Here is a 25,522-nt window from a genome sequence, read left to right on the forward strand (position 1 = left end):
TCCCTCCCCCGGAGAGGTATCCTCAGTGCAAGAGGACACCACAACATCATCTGGAAGGAGGGTCCCACCTATGGGATTGTTTCCCTCTGCTCCAGTTGGATGTTCTCCTTCTCTGGGCCTTTCATCCTCCTCAACAGCACAGAGGCTGTCAGACCAGGGGGTGGGACTGTTCTACTGTGTCCCGGAAAGTCTCATCTATGTACCTCTCTGTCTCCCTTAGCTCCTCCAGGTCAGCCACCCTGGTCTCCAAAGCCTGTACACGGTCTCTGAGGGCCAGGAGCTCCTTGCACTGAATGCACACATAGGCCATCTTCCCATAGGGCAGGTAATCATACATGCTGCATTGGATGCAAGAAACTGGATAGCCCCTACTCTGTTATTTCCAACAATAATAATCCAAAATGTCTCATATTTGTCTCTGTTACACCTTTGAGCCTGGGCAGGTAGAAAACAAACATGTTAGTAGAGGACATGTACTTCTGCTGTGTATAATTTTCTATCTACCCTGCTATTGCATGAATCATGAGCAATAAAAAAAAGAAAAAAAAAGGCAGCCCCCATTGATTTGTTGTACTTCACTGTACAACTTTCTCAAATGACTAGGATGGGTAAAAGCCTTTTCTTCCTTTCATGATGCTCAGACTAACCGTGAGCTGAGGTTTAAATTGAGATCGCTGGCCCTTAAGCTGGTTGAGAGAGAGCCCAAAAAGTGGGACCCAACCAGAATTAAACGAAGCCGGGAATAGCACTGTGTTCATTTCATTTTTAAGGGGACTAGGCTCTCCTAACGTACACGTCATTAACACACATGCACATTAGCTCTCCTGATAAAGGCCTTAAAACGTGACCTCCAACTGAAAATTATCCGGCGTTGACCACCCCCACGGTCGACCCTGCTCGGAGCAGCCCGCCAGGGGCAGCCCGCTCCCGCCCCAGCGAGCCCGAGCCCGAGCCCGGGGCAGGAGCCACTTTCCGACGGGCGTCAGTGGGGCGCGGCTGGCTGCAAACGCCCCCTCCTGAAGGGACTCGCGCCGCGGGCGGCAGCCGCGGGCGGGGCAGGGCGCGCCGGCCCAGGGGCCGCGTGAAGCATCCGCGGGGGAGCGTCCGAGGGAGCGGAGCGGAGCCCGGAGCCCAGAGCCCGGCGCCCTCGCCCTGCAGCGCCGGCGACGTTAGCGGGCCGCCCCGCGGGTCCGGGCGGGCGGGACCCAGGCGCCCCGGGCGGCGGCCCCGCGGCCGGGCCGGGGCAGGGCGGGGCCCGCGGCCGGCGCGTGAAGGGGGCGGCCGCGGGGGCGGGACTCGGCCCGCCCTTCGGCCGGGGGAGCCGCCGGCCCTCGCCCGCCTCGGTCTGCGGGTGACCCGGAAGTGCTGCTGCTGCTGCTCGGGAACCACTTCCGGGTGCAACTAGCTGTGGGAGCGGGCGGGAAGCGGCGCTGAGAGGGAGCGGGCCGGGCCGGGCACCCGCCATGTGAGAGACCCCGAGACCCCCAGGTGAGGAGCCGCCGGCGGCGGGCGCGGGGCCCGAGGGCCTGCGGCCGGCCGCGTTCCCTCTCCCCCGGAGCCGCAGCCCCGCGGCGGGAGCCCAGGCCTCCCCAGGCGCGCGGGGTCCCGGTGCAGCCCCCCGGGCAGGGCGCTCCCCTGGGGCGGGCGCGGACTGCTCTCCCCGCGGCCCCTCACGGGGCATTGCCCCCGCCGCCGCCGCCTCCTTCTGGCCGCTGCCCCTCGCCTGGGGCCCGCCCGCCGCAGGGCTGCTTCGGGCGCGGCGGATGGGCAGCATCGCGGGCTCTGGCTGCGCGGTCCTGCCCCGGGCTGGGCTCGGCTCGGCTCGCTGGCTGCTTTGCCCCGTTCCCCGCCCCCTTGCCGGGCTGCCGCTCGCCGCGGGAGGGGGCCCGAGCCTCCGGAAATCGGCATGGGAACCGCGGGCTCGGGCCGCCCGGCGAACGGTGCGGGCGCTGGGCCGAGCTGCCGGCCCGGGGGCTGCTCGTGCGCCGGGCGCGCGCTCCGGGCCTGAGCCTGCTCGGAGCGCGCCAGCTCCAGCGTCGCTGATCCGTTCACTTTAATTTCGGCCTGTGAATTGGAGGCCGTGGCTTATAGATATTGAAGCTTTCTGTAAAGCTAGTATTTTCAGATGGAGCCCTCCGACTACAACAAGACTATTTTATGCTGGCTGGTATAGAACCGCTTGTGCTTAAGGGTAGACGGACGGACGGACGATAAACATTGCTTCCCAAGAGTTTAAGCCTGTCGTTAATTTTCAGTCTAGATAGACGTTTGTTTTTCCCTTTGGGAAAAAGATGTCTAAAGCAGTTTTAAAAACCTTCCATTATGCATACATTAGTTTATTGCAGGAACACAGAGAAAAATAAGAGGGGTAGTCTGGGTCTGTAAAAGCGGCAAAGAGTCCTGTGGCACCTTATAGACTAACAGATGTATTGGAGCATACAGGCATCCAACGAGGTGGGTAGTCACCCACGAAAGCTTATGCTCCAATACATCTGTTAGTCTACAAGGTGCCACAGGACTCTTTGCCGCTTTTAGAGAAAAATAAGCTTGCTGGGTTTGAATTTATTTTTAAAGCTCCCTTTCTCCCTCTCCCCTCGAAACTTGGAGAGCAATCTGTAATAAAATAAAAACGACTAGATTTTAAAGGTGAGGAAAGGAGGCCACGACTGCTTAGTTAAAAATAGCTACAGTACAACGCATTGCAAAGTAGAGAGACATTGTAGCGGACATGGTTGTGGCTGAAAGTGTCAGTGGTTGGGTAGCTGCCTGAGATCAGGAAGCGTCTGCACTTTGCCATCCCTTTTTCCCCTTAATGACAGCTGTAGAGTGGCCAGTATACAGGTCTTATGGAGACTGTTGAATAATAATAAAAAACATCCAATTAGAAGAAAGTGGTGTAACAAGGGAGAGATGGAGAGTACTGACATGGAAAGTACAGATGGATGTCATGTTCTTTTAATGTACTGTAGCGATGATTTTGTTATCATACCTAAATAGATGGCTAACTTCATTAATTTTCATTGCTCTAAAACGCTATTACATCAAGAAAATAATGACTGATGTCTGATTATCTAAAATGTAAAAAGTTATTAGCTGTACGTGAGAAATTAGAAAACCAGCCGAACATGTCACTGATATTAATTACATATTCTTCATCTATAATAATAGCGTAAAATATTAAAAATAATTTATTTCACAGTTTAGCTTTGACAAAGTAAAGGATATGTATTTTCCAAAACAGATTGTGCTAACAGAATTGTCTCCCATGTTGCAAGTGGCTTGTTGAAACATCTGGTTTTTCAAATTTGGACAAAAGTTTGCTATAATTGTGATTTAGGAACCATTGAATACTTGACTATAAATGGTGAAAATGGAAATGTTGGTGTCTGCATAAGTGTTCAGATATGTGCACAAAATGAAGACTACGCAGATGGTTACTTGTTAAATACCTTGCTGATTTCAAAGCACATTTATGGTTCTGAAGCATACGTTGTACTTGTCTGGCACCTAACCTTTGTGTACAGAGCTTCTTTACTTCCAGCCTTTCACTGATATGGTTATTGCTGTTGTTGGAATTAGATGTGTACATATATCTATGTTTACATGTAAACTGACTTTTTGAGCTAAAATCGGACGACCTGAAACTTGAATTGATCATGAAAACTTTGTTGTCTCCTGGTCTTTGAATCTTTACCTGTTTATTTTCACTATAATCATTTTTATATGAGCCAGCAGTGCACATAGCGGTAATAAGGGGGAAAGCAGTCCTCATGTTTTTTGTTTCAGAAGTACTTTCTCTGTTGTAATATTGCTCAAAGAAGAAGTCTTAAATTTTTCTATATTTCTAGTGTCCCAATTGCTATGTCTAGATGCCACACTATTCTCAGTGCATTGCAAAGTATAGTGTGTTTGTAATCTAATAATTTACTAGTTTAATAACTAAAAGCACTCGTCTTTAAAATTACACTATTAACGTTTTTAACCAACCGCTTAAATTACTATTGCTGGTGGGGATTTTTTTCAACAGAACTCAATTTTTCAAAAATTTAGCTGGAAAATGCTGATTTATCAAACTGAAACTTTTCATGGAAATTATTGGTTTTGGTAAAACTTTCATTGGGAAGGTTTCTTAAATCCAGCATTGAATTTCTGGTGTAAGAGGGAACTGCCCTAAAATAGCCAATAACCCAGTGATTAGGGCACTCACCTAGGATGTGGGAGAACCAGGTTCATGTCCCTGCTGTGCCTGATGATTTGGAACAGGAATTTGGACCTAATCACTGGATTATAGTCACTCTGTTGGACCTAATGAATAGTTAATTTATGCAAATTAGAACAGCTCCAATGTGAGAGAGCCCCAAAATGGCTATAGCTCTGTTGGGAGGCCACTTGTCTGGGATTTGAGAGACCTAGGATCAAATCCCTGTACTAAAAGGTTCATAGAATCATAGAATATCAGGGTTGGAAGGGACCCCAGAAGGTCATCTAATCCAACCGCCTGCTCAAAGCAGGACCAATTCCCAGTTAAATCATCCCAGCCAGGGCTTTGTCAAGCCTGACCTTAAAAACCTCTAAGGAAGGAGATTCTACCACCTCCCTAGGTAACGCATTCCAGTGTTTCACCACCCTCTTAATGAAAAAGTTTTTCCTAATATCCAATCTAAACCTCCCCCACTGCAACTTGAGACCATTACTCCTCGTTCTGTCATCTGCTACCATTGAGAACAGTCTAGAGCCATCCTCTTTGGAACCCCCTTTCAGGTAGTTGAAAGCAGCTATCAAATCCCCCCTCATTCTTCTCTTCTGCAGGCTAAACAATCCCAGCTCCCTCAGCCTCTCCTCATAACTCATGTGTTCCAGTCCCCTAATCATTTTTGTTGCCCTTCGCTGGACTCTCTCCAATTTATCCACATCCTTCTTGAAGTGTGGGGCCCAAAACTGGACACAGTACTCCAGATGAGGCCTCACCAATGTCGAATAGAGGGGAACGATCACGTCCCTCGATCTGCTCGCTATGCCCCTACTTATACATCCCAAAATGCCATTGGCCTTCTTGGCAACAAGGGCACACTGCTGACTCATATCCAGCTTCTCGTCCACTGTCACCCCTAGGTCCTTTTCTGCAGAACTGCTGCCTAGCCATTCGGTCCCTAGTCTGTAGCTGTGCATTGGGTTCTTCCGTCCTAAGTGCAGGACCCTGCACTTATCCTTATTGAACCTCATCAGATTCCTTTTGGCCCAATCTTCCAATTGGTCTAGGTCCTTCTGTATCCTATCCCTCCCCTCCAGCGTATCTACCACTCCTCCCAGTTTAGTATCATCCGCAAATTTGCTGAGAGTGCAATCCACACCATCCTCCAGATCATTTATGAAGATATTGAATAAAACTGGCCCCAGGACCGACCCTTGGGGCACTCCACTTGATACTGGCTGCCAACTAGACATGGAGCCATTGATCACTACCCGTTGAGCCCGACAATTTAGCCAGCTTTCTACCCACCTTATAGTGCAGCGATTGTTACAGCGAAGAGAACACTAACCAGGGACATGCATCTGTGTGTCCAGCGTCTCACTGAGCTGTTGGCTATTGGGGTGAGTCTTATGTTTTATCAGGAAAAATTTTGAAAGGTCTTGGTTTCATCTTAATGTGGAATGGAAACAATGTAAAAGCTAAATCTGTTTTGCAAAATGGAATTCTTGTTTTTTGGCTAGCCATAAAAATTACATATTATTGCTCCTCTGATAGAGGGCTTACCACCAAAGTGTTGGATCTGTTCTGAATGTGTGTGATGAGGACACCTTCACATTGGCTCTCTCTACTATTTCCCTTTTTAGTTCCTATTGGGCAAAAGATTGAAATTAACAAGAATTTTTCTCTCTGAAATTTATAATCTTCAATACCCTGCCTGCGCACAAAAATAGAGGGACTGGTTACTGCAGCATTTCCTACACCTGGTATTCTGCTGGGATTTGGAGTTTTTTTGGAAAATAGGGGAGAGGCATGATTTGAATTGTTGCCCAGTTATTTTTAATAGCCTTACAATTACAAGAGACGCTATGGTTCCATCTGTCCTAAACAAAAGTATGTTAATTTACTGATCCCAGGAGAGAACTTTCAAAACCACAACACACGCACAAATTTTATTTCAGGTAGCCCTCTCAGTTACATGTACATCAAAAACCATGAAAGTACAACTTTTGACCCCTGCCAAGTGGAATTTTAGTTCATTGTCTTGGTGCCTTGTGTTGTGGGAAGCTTAAGGGGTCTGTATTATGTGACCCATACGCACACCTTTCTTAACAATTGAAAGAAAATATTTGGCATCTTTTGACTTCTGTATTTGGTTTTGGGACATGGGATTTTTCCCCCCAGTTATGTCAAGAAACGATGCTTAATCAAATTTGTTAAGAAATACATCACAAACTTCTATATTCCTCCAGTTTTAAGAGACTTGATCTCCTTAATGTTGGAAGTGCAGTATTGTCATATTATTACAGATGATGTCCTTTTGAATAAGCGGCAAAGAGTCTTGTGGCACCTTATAGACTAACAGACGTATTGGAGCATAAGCTTTCGTGGGTGAATACCCACTTCGTTGGATGCATGTAGTGGAAATTTTCAGAGGCAGGTATAAATATGCAAGTCCTTTTGAATGACATTAATCCAAGTCTGTTTCTGCCTACTTGTGTGGCTGATGAGATAGCAATTAAAGGTACTGTATCTCTCTCTAAAAATTTCAGAGAATATCCCGGAGTCATAACCAGTGTTCCACCGACAGTATGTGGCATTCCTGCATCCAAGGAGCATGAGGAATTTTTATGTGCATGACAGCTCTTGGTTTGCCAGTATCTAATACAGTACAATATAAAGTGCTTTGATGTTACCTTTAAATACAAAAGATACATAGAAAAACTACATTCTATGCTATAGAGAAAGTGTAAACAAAATGAAGCTTTAGTGCAACAGTAAAAAGTGCAGAATGTTACTGAACTAAATTGTAACATTTTTCAGTAGTGCTGTGGTATCTTTCTGGACCAAGGGGCTAACTCCAGATCCCGTTGACTTTCTTAGTGACTCACAATAAATTGTTACTTGTACTGAGATCAGAATTCTACATTTGTGTACTCTGGTTTTTGTACCCGTACTTTGCAACTTGCCAAGGCCCAAATAAGAGAGATTCAAAATGAAGGATACAAATAAATTCATGCAGAAATTGTTGTGGGATTTATTCCTTTAGGGTAAATTAACGATTTATTTAACTTTGGTTTAATGATTCTTTATTTCTGACATAAATAATTTAAAAAAATAAGTGATGGGGCACCAGGTTTGTGCAGAATGAAAGTAACTCTGAGACAAAAATGATTGATTTTTCCCTTGAAATGAGGGACAGTTATGAGGTGTGTCTGTACCAATAATATCCCATACCAGGCATGTTTGACACACATTGGTAAATATGAAGCGTAGTAGAGAACTTTTGAGTAGACAGGTGATCTGCTGCCCGGTTACCTGTTTCTCAACTTGGCCATTCAGACATTATGATTTCAGCAGGTTTTTGATTACCCCAGCACTCCTTTGCCTTCATGCACAGCAATTCTTAAATGTTAGTCCTCGTGTATGCAATGTACAGTAAAACTTCTCATATTATGCTAGACCTCTAGACAAATATAATCAATACACTAAGATTAATATTTTGTAGCAGTTTATCTGTTCCGGTAAGCTTAAAAAGGTGTTCTGAAAAAGTGTTCCAATCATTCATCTTTTTATTCTATGGTTTATAACGAAGGAATAATATAGGTGTGGGGTGAAGCTGCAGTATATGAACTGCATAGGGAAATATGTATGGGGGTGTGTGTGGGTGTGCGTTTATATATAGATACAGATATCCCTTATAGAATTTGTTTTATGTGCATGGGTCTAAAGTAGCCAAGACCTTATTCTGAACATATATTAATTGTATGAATCTTCTGGAAAAGTCCCTTTTATTTAGTGAAATAGGTTTTGAAATATATATAATCAATATATTCTACTTACTTCATTTGAATTAAATAGAAATAAACTACAGTTATCAGTGCTTTTTGAAAGACGAAAGACAAAAGTTTTCCAGGGAAATAGCAGCTTAAACCTAGGAATGGCTGAACAGTGGGCAATACTCTATATTTTTAGTATACTTAATATAAAGTGAAGTACAAGTGCTTGTGGTTAAATACAAACAATCGAAGTTATTTTTGGCCTGTAAGAAGCTGTCTTCTCCAGGAAGATCAGTACTTAATAAAAAGCTATTTGTTTACTAACTGCAGAAGAACCACTGTCGAAAGACAGGATACTGGGCTAGATGGACCATTGATCTGACCAATATGGCTTTCTCATGTTCTTGCAAGATTGAGGGCCAGATTCATTGACACAGCAAACACACTCTGTGTCACACTGTTAGCAGATTCTCTCCATAAAGCCAGTGTATAAGGGGCTGGGAGGCTCACCCCAGTGCAAGGTGGGAAATCCTTCAGTGGAATAGAGCTGGCATAGAGGCTCCTACACAATCCTGCTCTCCAGGACAGACATAAAAGAGATGTGACTGAAGAAAAGGGGACCTAGTAGGGGGCCCTATACTGCACCAATATCTGGTGGCAATTTCAACTGCTTTGCCCTTTTAGTAGCTGGCATAAATTAAAACAGCCTCTAGGCAGCTCTAACCTGGTGACTGCCCACAGCAGCTGCAAGATTGGAGGAATGCAAAGGTGAGCTTTAAGCTAATTTTCCAGTCCAGCTGTAGTTGAGGATCTGGCTCTAAAACTTTCAGCACTGATCGTAGTGCCCAAAGTGTCATCTTTGTAAGTGAAAAACACTTAAAAGTCCTCATAAGTGATAGTAGTGCTGTATAAGATGTCAGATTGCATAAAAAAGTTCTCTCAGATTCTAACAAATTAGTGGAGTAAGCACTCAAATCTTTTAAAGTTAAGATGAGGTCTTCATGAATATCCATTACAGCATACTATTTTCTTTCAGCTTTTCTCCTGTACTTTGGTCAGAATCAGAATGCTGTAGCCAATCTCTGTTATGATAGCATTTTTTTTTTCTTCAAAACAAAGTATGAGGTTACAGCTGATGATAGTTCAGTCTAAATTTTGATTGGGACTGAGAGAGAAATACTTAGAAAACTTATTTTTGCACTTTTGTTACAGTAGTAACCACATGTTTCAATGTTTTTGTCTATGGTTATATTAATGATGATGGGACAGGACTTTGGCTTCCATACATTTAAATACGTGAGTACAGCTCATATGATTCACAAACAGTTTTAACAGACAGGTATGTATCAGCAAATGAATGAAACTAAACAGGTGCAGACTTAAAAGCAGAAATTAAATATGAGCTTGGCACGTGTGTGGCTCCATATAGTAGTTACTCAATGCTTTCCTGCTGTTACCATTATAGGCATGGAAATTCAATACCAAGTATATTACATCACCTTCTATTGATTTCACTATTTTAAATTGAAAAATGAGATGGGGGGGGGGTAGACCTTGCTGTTTGTATGTTAGTTTAAGAAACTACTCTTATCTGAAGTAATTTTAACCTTGTCCTAAGAAGTAGGGTCATGATAGATAACCAATTGAACATAAGCTCCTGATGCACTCAAGATACTATGTTGGTGGATAGCAATATAGAACCATAAGGTAAGGCAATGTGATGCATTAGCTAAGAGGGCAAATGTGATCCTTGGACGTATAAGAAGGGGAATAGCAAGTAGGAGTAAGGAAGTGTTGTCACCTCTGTTTACAGCATAAGTGAGACATTACTGGAACACTCTGTTCAGTTCTGGTGTCTGTGCTTCAAAAATAATGTTAAAATTTGAAAGGGTTCAGAAAAGCTATAGAAGAATTATTCAAGGTCTGGAAAACATACCTTATAGTGAGAGACTTAAGAAGCTTCATCTATTAATCTTATTCAGGAGGTTAATTGGTGACTTGATCAGCCTGCAAGTATCTACGTGGAGGAAAATATTTGATAGTAGATAGCACTTTAACAAAACCCAAGGTTAGAAGCTCCAGATAGACAAATTAAGCCTAGAAATAGAGTGCACTTCTTTTCAGTGAGGGTAATTAAGCATTGGAACAACTTACCTTGGTGTATGGTGGATTCTCCATCACTTGAGGCCTTTAAATCAAGGCTGAATATCTTTAAAAGACATGCTGCAGCTCAACAAGGAATTATGGTCTTGATGTATAAATTACTGGTGAAGTGGTTCAGTCTGTATTATGCAGGTCAGACTAGATGATCACAATGGTCCCTTGTGGCCTCAAAAATCTATGAATATTTTGTTTTAGTTCCTTGAACTACATGGCAGTGGCAATATGGCCAGGACTACAGTTAAGTCTTTCTTTTGCCAGTATAGCAATGTCAGATAGTGGTGCATAGTGTCAAAAGCCCTAGTGTAGATGGCAATCTTCTGGCAAAAGAGTGGTTTTGCCGGTATAACTTATTTTGTTCGGGGCACTGGTATAAGTTGAGTCTCTCCCCTAGGAGAGTTTGCCATCATAGCAATAATAGCAAACCTTTTCTAGTGAAGACCTGACATACTCCTTGCACTGTATTATATATAATTAATACACAAGACTATACCTAAAATAGTTTTCTAAATTATTTTAAATGGATATTTCAGACTTCCCGCGTACATTTTGATGGCATACATGTTTTTCTGAAATGTAGTAAGGTTGTGTATATATAGTAAATATTTCACCATCTAAAATTCAATATTATAGAAATTCTCAAAGATTTTAGCATTATTTGTCCCTATTGGAATATCTCCATTCACTGATTGGGATTCTTCTTTCCAGGAATTCCATGTCATTAGTACAGCTCTTTACTTTCCAGTAAAGACCAAGCTTGCTGCAAAGTAGGATTTCATTAGTTAGTGTTTTCCATTAGAAGACAATGGAAATCAGAAAGTTTTAGGGTTGTGGAAAGGAAATTATAAAATTTAATCTTTACAGATGCTCTGAAACTTTGCTACTGCTTTGTAATGAAAAGTCATTTTTTCAGACCCATTTTGTCAATTTTATTATGCAAAGTAGAAGCATTATCTGTGCAACTTTTTTGGCATAGACCATTTTTTTTAGTGATTTAGTACTTACTGTAATTGGATGTTGTCACAGGGTAGATTATGGGGGAAACAAAATGGGGATTCAACAGCTCAAGTGGCTTACTATCTTGTGTCAGTACAGTGGTGCTGGCTTCCAGGGCAGCGGGGTCCAGTGGCTAGAGTCTGTTTATTGGCTCATCTAGTTCAAGGCCAGAGTCAGTAGAGATGTCCTTCTGCCAGGGCAGCGTGGCCCAGTGGCCAGGGTCAATAAAGCTGTCCTTTGACAGTAAAGCCCGCCACTTCAGGGGGGTGACTGCAGCCGGTGGTGGGTGCAGTTGGGGTAGGGGGATCCAGGCTACCCTTCTCCACCAGGTCCCAACCCAAGCCCCAAGGAACCAGTAGTTTTGTGATTAGTCTTGGTCTCTCATTGCTATAGTCCTGATCCCTGGGTCACTTCCTACCCTGACTTCCAGTAACTGCAATCTCACAGCCTCAGCAGTCTCTCCTCCGTCGGCCTCAGCAGTCAGCTCGGTGTTCACCTGGCAGCTTCCTGGTAGGAGCCTGCAAGACAATCCAGTCTCCTCTGTGGTCAGCCCAGACTAACCTGAGCTATTCCCTTTTACACTCTGGTTCCAGTCTGAGCATGCCAAGCAAGGGCGAGAGGGCATGGCTTCTTCAGCCCACAGAGTGTGGTTAACCCATCTGGAACTAATACAGGGTAGGTACACCCTGTTCCAGATGTGGTGATTGTACTCTCTTGTTACAATTTTTAAGTCTTTTGTTAATTGAACGTATTTTAAAAATTAAGCAGGAAATTTAATACGAGGAAGTTATATATATTAGGGTTGTTAAGCGATTAAAAAGATTAATCGTGCACTTAATCATGCTGTTAATGATAGAATACTATTTATATACATATTTTTTGATGTTTTCCACATTTTCAAGTATATTGATTTCAATTACAACACAGAATAGAGTGTACAATTCTCACTTTATATTTTTATTACAAATATCTGCACTGAAAAGATAAAAGAAATAGTATTTTTCAATTCACTTAATACAAGTACTGTAGTGCAATCTCTTTATCATGAAAGTTGAACTTGCAAATGTAGAATTATGTACAAAAGATAACTGCATTCAAAAATAAAACAATGTAAAACTTTAGAGCCTACAAGTCCACTCAGTACTACTTCTTGTTAAGCCAATCATTCAGACAAACAAGTTTGTTTTCATTTGCAGGAGATAACTCTGCCCGCTTCTTGTGTACAATGTCACCTGAAAGTGAGAACAGGCATTCTCATAGCACTGTTGTAGCTGGCGTTGCAAGATATTTAAGTGCCAGATTCGCTAAAGATTCATATGTCCCTGTATGCTTCAACCACCATTCCACAGGACATGCGTCCATGCTGATGATGGGTTCTGCTCGATAATGATCCAAAGCAGTGCAGACCAACACATGTTCATTTTCATCATCTGAGTCAGATGTCACCAGCAGAAGGTTGATTTTCTTTTTTGGTGGTTTGGGTTCTGTAGTTTTTGCATCAGAGTGTTGCTCTTTTGAGACTTCTGAAAGCATCCGCCACACCTCATCTCTCAGATTTTGGAAGGTACTTCAGATTCTTAAACCTCAGGTTGAGTGCAGTAGCTATCTTTAGAAATCTCACATTGGTACCTTCTTTGCGTTTTATCAAATCTGCAGTGAAAGTGTTCTTAAAACAAACAATATGCTGGGTCATCATCCGAGACTGCTATAACATGAAATATATGGCAGAATGTGGGTAAAACACAGAAGAAGAGACATACAATTCTCCCCCAAGGAGTTCAGTCACAAATTTAATTAACACATTATTTTTTTAATGAGCGTCATCAGCAGGGAAGCATGTCCTCTAGAATGGTGGACAAAGCATGAAGGGGCATATGAATGTTTAGCATATCGGCATGTAAATATAGGGAGTCCTCGGACACCACTTATGACACTTTTCAATTCACCGCCCGTTTCTCCCCTGCGATGCTTGTTTCAACCTTATGATGAAATCCGGCAGGGAGAACAGCACACATAATGTGCTGAGCTTCAACCAATCACTGATTTCACTGTTCAAGCTTTCTGATTGGCTGAGACCGGGACTGGGAGCCAGTGAAAAACAAGTGGCAAGGCTACCCGGCAACAAGCTACCATGGCCATGGAAGCCGATCAGACAGGCGACTGCAAGGGACTGCCTTCCAGCTCCATTCATTATAATGCTACCACAAAGTTATTTACAAGCAACTCTTTAAAAAGCAAGCCCAATTCTGAGTTAGTATGTTGCCGACATTCTGAGAGCTGCCTGCCTTGCTGCCTGTCTGCCTCCCTGGCTGTCTGCCCAGCCTGTCTCCCTGTTCAAAAAGTTCTGGAAGGTCAAAGCATATGTGATTTTATATGTTTATTTGAATGCTGTTTACCGAATAAATACATTAATGTTGCTACATACAGACTAACATGGCTGCTTCTCTGAAATTAGTCATCTATAATTCATTTAGTACAAAAATCTGGTTTATTGTGGTGAAAATAGTGTATCAAGCCTTGGTTGAGGAGCCAATCCCCCTTTTATACCATTGATTCCTATGGGAAAAGCGGTTTCGACTTACAACACAATTCGTTCCTCAGAATTGTGTTGTAAGTCCGAGGACTCCCTGTACCTTGCAATACCGGCTACAAAAGTGCCATGCGAACATCTGTTCTCACTTTCAGGTGACATTGTAAATAAGAAGCAGGCAGCATTATCTCCCATAAATGTAAACAAACTTGTTTCTCTTTGTGATTGGCTGAATAAGAAGTAGGACTGAGTGGACTTGTAGGCGCTAAAGTTTTACTTTTTTTTTTGAGTGTTATGTAACAAAAAAATTCTACATTTGTAAATTGCACTTTCACGATAAAGAGATTGCACTACGGTATTTGAATGAGGTGAATTGAAAAATACTATTTCTTTTGTTTATCATTTTTACAGTGCAAATATTTGTAATAAAATAATATAAAGTGAGCACTGTGGACTTTGTATTCTGTGTTGTAATTGAAATCAATATATTTGAAAATGTAGAAAAACATCAAAAATATTTAATAAATTTCAATTGGTATTCTATTGTTTAACAATGCAATTAAAACTGCTATTAATTTTTTATCACGATTAATTTTTTTGAATTAATCCTGTGAATTAACTGTGATTGATAGACAGCCTTAATATATATCATTTAAATATCAGCACCTATTATGAAATCACTATGGTTATATGCAATAATTGTCTCAGCAAATCAGACTGTCTCAAATAAAATATTGGATCTGACTCACCAGGAGACAAATTATTATGCAAAACATGTTTCCTGTCCTTTGCTGCTGTTAGTCCAACCCACTCATTCTGATTGTGCAAGATTTTATAGTAAAAGTGATTCACTTCCCCAGAGATCTGCCATACTCCCTAGAGTGATCTCTTTTGTTCCTCTCCCTCACAGGCATTTATGTTAAGGATCAGAATTAAAGTAAAATGTTTAAGCTATTTTTTCAGTCTGTCTACAGACTCAGGAAGGTAGCAGTGTAGTAAGTGTATCAGTTTGTGCATGGGAAGTGATCTCAGGAAACAAAAGGGCTAAAAACTTCTTAAAATCAAAACCTTAAATTTTTCAGAAAACATTGGAATCAACACAGTGACCCTTTTCAGACTGATTGTTTAATGATTGGAAGTATAGGCCAACATAGAAAAACTGCAAATAAACAGGTAAAAAGTTACCCTTGTGCCAGTAGCTTAGTTCCTCCTGCTCTCCCCCCCCCCCCTTGGTTTCTTTGCTGGTACATGGTGATTGGTTTCTTGCTGGTACATGGTGCTGGAAAACCATGGTAGGTATATCAGAATTGTTAAATATGCCTTTACATTATTAATAAACTTTAGTTTCCTAAATCTATGTAGCAGGCCTTACAGAGTCACTGCTAGACAAATGGAGTAGGAAAACATCATACTATAATTCTGAAGTGATCTTAACTTCCAACTAAGCAGGGGTTGGGATCACTTTAAAAGAAAGAGGAAAAACAATGAACTGCATTTTCGTTGAATGCTGTTATATTTGATTTCAGATGTTGCTTGCCCTGCTGTCTTGATTTAGAGAAGTGCTGGCACATGTGAAGATGATTGTGTAGCAGGGTTAAGTGGAGGATGGCACCTAGACATAGCAGAGAAATCCTGTGTTGCTTCTAGCAGGTTTTACTTTGCTGTCTACTCCTGGTAGGTGTTAAGGTTTTTTAGGAGAGTTCATTAGCTGTTGTGAAATTTAAATTAGATTCCATATCTTTCATATATCTCATCACAGCACATAACTTAAGATATAAACAGAAGGTAGATCCAGTGGTATATTAAAGTATCTTGATTTGATGTGTTCTGTGTGAAGCCAATAAGCAGTACTGACCTTGGGATTCCGGTTTTTCCTGCTAGAGAAACCAGGTGCAGTGGATGTGTAATGTATTTGGACTTCAGAAGGAAAAGAGAAGAAATAACTAAAGCAATTTTAATGCTGCGGACATCTGATCAATGACGGTATTGGAATCAGAAAGTGGTGTATGCTGTGGAAGCTGTTGAAGGGAGGGAATCACCAGTTAAATAGATGTTTCTCCTTTTATGTGCCCTCCCCCCCCCCCATTTGTATCTCTAGCAAAAAATTGCAGAAATGCCTTTGTTTAGTTTTTGTACTTTGAAACTTACTTTTTTCTATGGAGCCTCTTTGAACAACACTTCCAGACACATGTTGAGAATGTTTGGGGGAAGTTTTTTGACTTTCTAGGTAGTTGCTCCTTTGCATTGTTGTTGCTACTCAAGATCTATAAATGGGATTAGAAGAGAACAGTTAATATCCCAATAAAATCTGAAATGTCTAGACAAAAAATCTGATCACAAGAAGTAAACAATTTGTAGGCTTTTGGTTTTCTTTAACAAACTCTAGAAGACTCTGTTGCACTTTATGAAATAAGTGTTTCAGAAAAATTACTTTGATGGCTGAATCATTGGTGGGCATAGTGGGAAGCAGCACGCACTTGAGAGGTTATGACTCCTGCTGGCAGCTTAATATTAATCAGGTTCCTTAATCTTGTTCTACCATTCCTGCCAGATACTGATATTATAACAGGGATGCCATTTGGGTAGGGCAGGGTTGGCAGTGCCATCCCCCACACACCATGCTTCATACCATGTGTGAACAGTTCAGGCTCCAGACCCAGAGACTGTTTGCACTCCCTGAAATTCTCTGTGGCAAGAGCCCTGTGGGCATCCTGGAGTCTTCACTCCCTAACCTACCTAGCATAGCCCCAGGGACCTGCCTGTCTCACTGCAGCTCTGTTCTAACCTCATCCATTGACATGCTCCTTTGCCCCAGTGCTCGAGGATGGCAGCTGTGATTGGCGAAGGGGGCTGGAAGTGTTGGTCGCTATAGAAGCGATGAAGCAGGAGGTTTGACACGGCTCTTCTGTCATGTGAGGAGCAGAAAATGCACAGTTCAATGGATGTAGGTGGGACTCCATTGTAGATGTCTGATGGTATATAGGTGGGACTTGCTGTCATGGGATACCGTGGTTCTGAGGAGCCCAATCTCCTCCATAAGCAAAGTGAACGTCCCCTTTTTCTCCCCTCCCCCTCTCCTGGCTTACAGAGCATGACTGGTACCAGCTCCTCCTGTGCCGAATTGCCCTGTCTCCACCCCAGCCCAGCCTGTGGATTGGGGGGCTGCCAACTTGTGCTTCAGAATCTGTTTTTCCTAGGATGAATAGAGTGAGATATCTCCCCTTGAAGCTGTGATTGGGACTGACTGATTATGGATTTTGACATTTATCCTTCATAATTTTGAGAGCTTCCAGGGCCCCCATTAGAAGTTGCCTTTTCCATCCCAATTGGAATGTGGAATTGTGTCCCTGTATTTATAAAGCTACTTTTAGATTGGATGTGGACACTCATGAGGAACCATTGATATGTCCTGTTATATAAGAGCCACTGAATTGTAGATAGTGGAGACAATTATTCAGTGGACAAAGATGTAAATAGGAGACAGGAAACCGCTTGTAAAAATATTCCAGGCCTTAAGATGTACCTTAGACCTTTTATTTTAACTTTAATTAATTTATTACACACAGCATACACTTTAACCATGTGTTTGCACTTATCTTTGAAATGTAAAATGTGTATAAATCCTGAGTTATATATATTTTTGTTTTCTTTCACAGATTACGTTCTACATCAGTAGAAATGGACAGCAGCAGTTTCATTCAGTTTGATGTGCCAGAGTACAGCAACACTGTTCTGAGCCAATTAAATGAGCTTCGTCTGCAAGGGAAGCTATGTGATATAATTGTGCATATTCAGGGTCAGCCATTTAGAGCCCATAAAGCTGTTCTAGCTGCCAGTTCTCCATATTTCCGTGATCATTCAGCATTAAGCACCATGAGTGGCTTATCAATATCCGTTATTAAAAACCCTAATGTCTTTGAACAGTTACTTTCATTTTGTTACACTGGAAGGATGTCCTTGCAACTGAAGGATGTTGTTAGTTTTCTAACTGCAGCTAGCTTTCTACAGATGCAATGCGTCATTGACAAGTGCACACAGATATTGGAGAGTATCCATTCAAAGATCAGTGTTGGTGATGTTGACTCTGTCACTGTTGGTGGTGAAGAGACTCAAGAAAGCCACAATGGAGTAAAAGATAGCAGCTACTTTGCCAATCCTGTTGAAATATCTCCTCCTTATTGCTCTCAGGTGCCACAACCAACAGCGGGTAGTGATCTAAGGATGGAAACTACTACAGGGAAGACTTTACGCAGTCGTCTGCACGAAGAAGGGCACTCAGATCGAGGAAGCAGTGGAAGTGTCTCTGAATATGAAATTCAGATTGAAGGTGATCATGAGCAAGGGGACCTGATAGTAAGGGAGAGCCAGATTGCAGAGGTGAAGGTTAAAATGGAAAAATCTGACCGGCCAAGTTGTTCTGATAGCTCCTCACTTGGCGATGATGGATACCATACTGAGATGGTTGATGGAGAGCAAGTGGTTGCAGTAAATGTAGGCTCCTATGGATCTGTATTACAACATGTTTATTCATTTTCCCATGCCTCATCCCAGGCTACTAGCATGTCAGAAACCTTTGGAAGCCTGAGCAATTCAAGTCCTTCAAGGTCCATGCTGAGCTGTTTCAGAGGAGGTCGTGCACGCCAAAAACGGGTATCCGCTGGTCACTTACATAGTGATATTCAGGGCTTAATGCAAGGGGCTGATGGTGAAACCATAGTGAGTAACCCAGGATATGAAAGCAGTCCACGGGAAAGAAATGCAAGAGGTCACTGGTATCCATACAATGAGAGGTTAATTTGTATTTACTGTGGAAAGTCTTTCAACCAGAAAGGGAGCCTTGATCGACACATGCGATTACACATGGGAATTACCCCTTTTGTGTGCAAGTTTTGTGGGAAGAAATACACACGCAAGGACCAACTTGAGTATCATATTCGTGGCCACACGGATGATAAACCCTTCCGCTGTGAGATCTGTGGGAAATGTTTTCCTTTCCAAGGGACGCTAAATCAGCATTTAAGAAAAAATCACCCTGGGGTAGCAGAAGTAAGAAACAGGATAGAATCTCCAGAAAGAACAGAAGCATTTCTTGAACAGAAAATAGATAATGACACTTCAGCCTCTGAAGCTATGGATTCTAGTATGGAAATTCACACAGTGTCTAACACACCTGATTAAAATACTAAGTTCTAAGTGCAACCCAAACAGAGCACATTAATCAATGCATTTTTAAAATTTTTGCTTCTTTAATAGCCTTCAGTACAGGTATATCAGTCTCTTTTAATTTTCCTGACCTTTTGGAAATCTGGTCAAAATGGTTTCTGAAGGAAGCTATGTGATTGTCCATTGTTTTGAAGGAAGCTAGGTATTTTTCACTCTTGAAGATGCTTAAAGTATAAAGGATAGAGTATTCTGGGTGTCCAGAGGGGGAAGTAGGCTAAAATTGTTCTTTACTGGCTGATCTGGCAAGACACAAATTCCATCAGGGAAGGATATTCAAATAAGACTAGCAGCCCTGCTGGATACAGTAAGAGGGTATATTCTCCATCATTGTGCTTCCTAACTTCCATTCCCAATAATGGGGGTTATGCAGCACTATGGGGAAAGACTGTTTTCTCATCAGTCCCCTCCAGGTGCCAATGAAACTTCTTTAGTTTTTGAAATAGCTATTTTTTGGTAGCTTGCAATTTTATATATATATATAACAAACTTATCTATATAACAAACACTTTCACTTTTCCTATTCTGGTTGGGGTGAATGTAAGAGTATGTCAAAGTTAATATAATGTACAAGGCTTTCAACTCTTAAGTCTCATCTCTACCTAGGACTTAGGACTTTGCTGGGATATTTTTTTCTTTTTTAGAAGAAAGTTACTTGGTTTTCAGTTTATTAAAATATTACTTTGTGTCCAAAAATGAGCAAAGTGAATAACCTTGTTTAAGTATCCTTGCTTTATAGCAGATATGTAAACCAAATGCCATAAATCTATTAAATTATGGTTGAATCATTTGGGTTTTTGTTAGTTGTCTAGAGTACAAGCTGGACAACCTGTGGTGCTGATCTTTTTTATAGAACTTGTATTGTTATACTAGCAAACCCAAGAGTAGCATTGTGGTTTTAAATGTGTTTTTACTGGCCTCAGAATCTACCTTCATTTTGTACTGTAGAAACATACCAGGTAACTAAATCTAACTTGATCATTCTAAATGGTTGGCTAATGTTAGCTGGAAAGGGATGTTGTAGTTTAAACTACAGTACTTCCAAGCAGTATTTTATCTTGTTCCCAGAGAGCTGTTTCAGGTGCACAGTAACTTCCTACTTACAGTTCCAAGTGACGTCTCAGCCCTTGGAATTTTTACTTTTTTTTTTTTTTTTTGTAAAAATACTATATGGGAATTGCGAGCAATATGTCTGTTATTATATATGTGAGTATTACAGAGTCACTATGGCTTCCCCATTATTTCAACAGTTAATGTTTTCTTCATAAAGAGACCACCAATAACAAAAACTTTAAGAATACTCTAAATCGTTTTGTATTACCAAATGTGTTTGTTTTTTGTTTTTTGGTTCTTATGTGGTGCTATGTTTACCTTTATCAACTTAGGTCAGTATAGTATAGTAAATGTGAAACCTAATGGTAACAGTGAAACAAAAGCAAAATCTGTTCAATGAGATGATAGCTTCAAAGAGACCTTAAAAACATGGCTGGCAAACATTACTGTATAAAATTCTATTTGATTGGCAGAATTAAGGAAGTACAATTCTGTTAATCATGTTTTTAAAAATACAAAAGAATGAAGCTTTATGTAGATTTGGGCGTATATTTTTTATTCAGATTCATTTTGCAATGATTGCTAATGTTTTTGTGATTATGTTATTAAACTTTTAAAATTAAAAAAATGCTCATTTTTAGGTTACAGGAAAGCAAAAAAGGTAAGTTTGCTGGCTTGTAATGCTTTTTGGGCTCCTATAACTCAAATAACTTTGTGTGGGATTTTTAAATATTTTTCAGGCCCTTAGTCCATGAGTCCGAGGTATATTTGTGCAGTAACTTTTAAAATACACTATCTCTTAATATTGTGTCAGTACGCAATAAGGATTAATGTTACTAAATACAGACGTACACTATAAACCCCAGCTGCTCCATAGGAGCAGTTTTAGTTAAATCGGGTACATAATCTGCCTTTTCCTCCTAAAACTGCCTAAATAAGGGATTTGTTCCTCCCTGAAGCAACAGAAGAACTCCTATTTCCATTAATGGAAAACAGTTGTGTGCATCAAGGAGAGGCTAGATTGCTACATGTTTACCATTTAAACACGTGTTGGTGTTTCAGATAAATGTTTTTTTTCTTACATAAATGTTTTTTTTAAGTAAATACAAACAATTGTGTTTTGATAAAATTAAGTTTGAGACACGTAGAAAAGCCAAGAAATGTAGAGTTAAGCTTGATCCTTTATCTTAAACTTGTATTGTGGTGCCTTTGGGTTGGCTTATTTCCATAGTAGTGTGAGTTGAGGGGAGTAGGGAAAGGGCTGTTAACTTTGTATTTCTTGACCTTAGTCATTGTGTCACAGTCTTAACATTATTTAAATATAGTTCTTTGTATCTATACATTTATTCAACTGGTTTGATTTTACCAAAGAGTGACTTATCCAAAATTGTCTCTGACAAAAATATACATCACTTTGATTGTACAGGTTCAGGTTCAAAACATTGCAATGGGACTGTTAAGGGGCAGGAAATCATCACTTTTTCTACAATATCATGATTCAACAGTTTGCAAGTTCCACTTGCTCCTATTCATTTTGGCATAACATTTACCCTTTCCACTGCTAGCAGTGTTAAGGATTATCAAGCCATAACACAGTACTGTAAGGTTCAGCAGTGCTTCAAAGGATGTATACATGTAGGCCAGCATAGAGCATCTTTGAATATTACATTTCAACTTATAAAGTGTGTGAATCTGGTATAAAATGAACTTCAGATCTGGCAGCAGCAATTAAATTGTGCCTTGTCACATAATGGTTTGCCAGGATTAACATTACCATGAAACATAAAACATTATCCACTTGAAGTTCATTTTACAAGTTCACCAAGACAAAGTATCTTATGTAGTTATTTTAAGCAGACTTTGAAAGTACTGTACAGTACCTATTTCTGCGCTAACTTAAAACCGTATAGAACTTACACGTTTCATTTACAATAAATGCAGAAGTCAATAAAATAAGTGATGTGAAGAAATATTTGGCAGTAAAATACATCATGAAACCATATAAGGCTGGTTCATAATTGAGTCTCTTCTTGATCTACCTTTTGAATTACATAGACAAATGTGAAAACAGTGACAGTGTCCTTTCCTCTAGATGTTTAACCTATTATTACAAACTGTGAAAACAAAGAATTTTATACTGTTGCTAGTGATTGTGGTTTGTTTCAAACAGTTATTTTAGTTTTCCTAATCAGTTATCTTCCATATAATTTCTATTAAAGTTGTAAATACATTTAGAAAATAGGTTTGTAAATACCTTAGTGTCTCAGTTTAGCTGTAGTCAACAGAACCTCATGAATGGTTCTGCATTTTATTGCGACATAGCATAAAGGATACTGTCTGTTCACTGTTCATCAGAATATACTGTAGGCCTAAATTTTTTAGTTTTTTAATATTATAATCTTCCCAAGCATGAGGAAATGTTTTATGCTGAAGCCTTCAGTTTACTTCTAGCCAAAACAGTAAGGCCTGTTATAACTTTTCTTTGGGTTGAAGTATGGGAAGAACAGCAGGAATACAACCAGGGGCTGGGAAAAGATTGAGCTTGAATGAGCTTTACCATTTTTTAAAGTATCTTATTCAAATCTTTTATTTTAGTTTACTGTGATTGTTTTTATTGTCATTTTCTGAAAGGGTTTCACATGAAACCATTGAAAGGGACTCAAATATGCAACACCTAATCTATTTTCCAAGGGAAATTTACCCTTGAATGGTGCTTTTAGACTGGTCAGGGTTATTTATTAAATTTTATATTTGAAAGTATTTGGGAACTGTGTAAATTCTTTATATGAATCTGTTTAGTTCATGAATTGTAAATTTCAAATACTCAGTGACTGAACCAGAAGTTCAGTAAAGTCATTCAAAATGTTCAAAGTGTATAACCATTGTGCATTTCTTACATATCTTTTAACAAGTGCCAGAATAATTATATTTAATATAGTTAGAAGCCCAATGTATTATTCACCTATCCCTACAATGAATATTGACTTAATTATGCAAGTTTACATACACATTTTAAGCAGAGTAAGCCTGAGACCATTCTGTTCCTGTTTGTATTCAAAGGGTGTGAAGCGCCGATAACGGAGCAGGCTTGCGGCTCGTGTAGGCAGCTTACTGCTACAGCAGGTAAAACAAATTGCTGCCTCCCCAGTGTCCGTATATTGTGAATTCAACCTCCAGACTCGCATTGCAAGACTTCGGTTGGATGTCTGATTAGAAGTAGAACTCGCTACTTCCTTGCACAGTGTTAATAGTGTTTATTTCCCTTAACAGAAAATGGTATTTTTAAATAACTTTTATTATTTGTAGAGTTGTTTATGATAAATATTTGAACAGTTTGAATGACTTAACTCAGTGTCATTATCTTGCAATATAAACTGGTAACCTCACAACTCCACACTTCATCACCATATGAAGTAAATGAAGCTAGCTAAGCTGATGCTGTAACAACTAATAACTTGCCATTAAGGATTATTTTATAGCATGGATTTTAAAATATTTATTCAAATGATATTTTACACTTGTATTCATTTTGTTTTAGATTTGTGACATGTGCTGCTTTATTTTGTTCTGAAGAATTTTTGTTTCTTGCTTGTACATTGCTTTTTTATGGTATAAATAATAAGTCAATGGGAATTGCTGTTTGTAAATTAAAATGCTTCTAGAGCAAACCAGTGTTGTCAGTGTATAATTTCATTATTTATTTTAAACATTAATGGACTTACATCATCTGTCACATTTTTATAAAACCTCTATATAAAAGGTTACAATTTAATAAAGGTGTTCCTTTATTAAATGCCAGAGGCAAATCTGTTCCATGAAGTTCCTCTACCTTTAGTGAGCCAGCTAGTGAGTCCTCAGCAGCCTACTGACTTGGTACCATGCTGCAGAGAGCATGACTTATCATAAATCCTAGAAATGTCATAGATTGTCCTATCATAGAATCATAAAAATGTAAAACTCATCCAAAAGAAACTTCTCAATATTAGGTATTACTGTCTACAGTTAATATACTTTGCATACAGATTTAAGGTTAGTAGCTATGTTCTGTCTCCACAGTTGGATATCATTCTGTGCCCTCATGGAGCAGTAGAGGCCACCACAGACCTCCATTAAGTATACAATTCATTTCCTAACAAAAGAAAAAGGTGAGATTAGAAATATGAGTGTCCAGCAATTGTGGACAAGTACTTGACAAGTCTATCTAAAGTTGGCAAACAGTGCCTTATACCTTGCTTTCACAGCTAGACTGATGAACTCTCAAGGAGGTGCCATGTCACCAATGATTTCCAATAGTGAAATATGATCCCACCATCAGCCAAAGGCATACTCCATTAATCTGCTGAGACAGACCAGTCCTTCCCTGGGTGGTGGTTTGCAGAAGAGTGATTTTTGCCTGCAGCCCTGGCTGCAATCTTACAAAACACAAATGCTGCTATTTCATTACAACTAGAGCATGGGAATTGAGACTATTTTAACTTACTTCCATTGCGCATGTGAGTTATGCTTGTGAACAAAGGAAATTTATCTCATAGTAAAGTTGATTGGATTAGCACAGTATGAGTGATAGATTTACTGCTGTAACTTCTGTGGAGGCGAGGCTGAGTTAATTATATGTAAACTCTTTATTTTTATTAATGCTGGTGCAGCTGCAGGATGTATTTTTGAATAGCTGTTTTAGATTCTCCCCCCACATTTACTGGCTATAGTTTTTCAAAGATGATTTTAGTTGTATTTGCCACCCAGGCGTCTGTTCTCTCCAGATCCTCTTGTATTTGTTTTTTCCATTCTTGTAGTTAATGTGGGGATAACCACTGGAATTAGCAATCCCTCTCAAAATGGAAGCAACTTTTCGTGTGGCCTCCACTGTGGGGAAATAAAGTTTATTGTACGCATTGGGGGAGGAAGTCTAATGAACTTGCTAGTTTCCTTTTAACTATAGAAGGAATGTTTGTGTACCATCAAGTGGTCTTAGAAGCTGTTGGCAGAGATGTACAGCAGCTATTTGAAGATATGTATATGGGACCTTGTGCAGCTACTCAGCAGTTTCTGCAGAATCTTTGCCACATTTTCTTCTACTTCAGTGCACAGAGCAGCAATCATTAGTGCTGCAACAGCAGTTCCAGAAGCAAGCCCAGGAACTGAGTGGGGTATTGCATGTAGGGCTGATACATTCCTCTGCTGCATGGTATTGTGTATTATATAGACTTGTTTATAGCCGGCAGAGTATGTGCACAGAGAGCTGACATTGAGATTACACAATATTCATCAGCTTGCAGAAATCATTATTGGCACAAGAGTGTACAAAGGGCTGCCATGCTGCAACAACTGCTACAATGCAGCAACACTCTTAGTTATTTCCATTGACATTTCTTTTCTGGGTAAAAGGATAGAGAAACTTCCTTCCTGTGGCACTGACTGCTGAGCATTTCCTAGGAGCTCAGAATGTTCATTTCTTTTTAAGTTTGTATAAAGCAAACTCCTTGAGAGAGAGAAAAATACCCCTGTTGTTCCCCCTGTGCCTTTGGGTTTAGAGGCAAGAGAAAGTTCTGGTGCATCTGTAATTTTTCAGTTTGTCTACCAAAGTCCATCAGCTTT

The 25,522-nt window shown here is 40.5% G+C and overlaps 1 protein-coding gene across 1 annotated transcript; it reads left to right on the top strand.

The window, feature by feature from the left end:
- Window positions 1-1,401: 1,401 nt before the first annotated feature.
- ZBTB34 (zinc finger and BTB domain containing 34) lies at window positions 1,402-23,552 on the top strand. The gene is made up of 2 exons (XM_084650432.1): window positions 1,402-1,488; window positions 17,311-23,552. Exon 2 carries the CDS (start codon window positions 17,333-17,335, stop codon window positions 18,830-18,832), a length of 1,500 nt encoding a protein of 499 aa, XP_084506558.1. The 5' UTR covers window positions 1,402-1,488; window positions 17,311-17,332; the 3' UTR covers window positions 18,833-23,552.
- The last annotated feature ends 1,970 nt before the right edge of the window (window positions 23,553-25,522 follow it).

Source organism: Lepidochelys olivacea (assembly GCF_965140295.1).
Source record: "Lepidochelys olivacea isolate rLepOli2 genome assembly, chromosome: 16".
Taxonomy (NCBI): domain Eukaryota; kingdom Metazoa; phylum Chordata; order Testudines; family Cheloniidae; genus Lepidochelys; species Lepidochelys olivacea.

Coding starts and splice junctions, on each gene's coding strand:
- ZBTB34 (XM_084650432.1), top strand. CDS start 17,333: ATGGACAGCAGCAGTTTCATTCAGTTTGATGTGCCAGAGTACAGCAAC.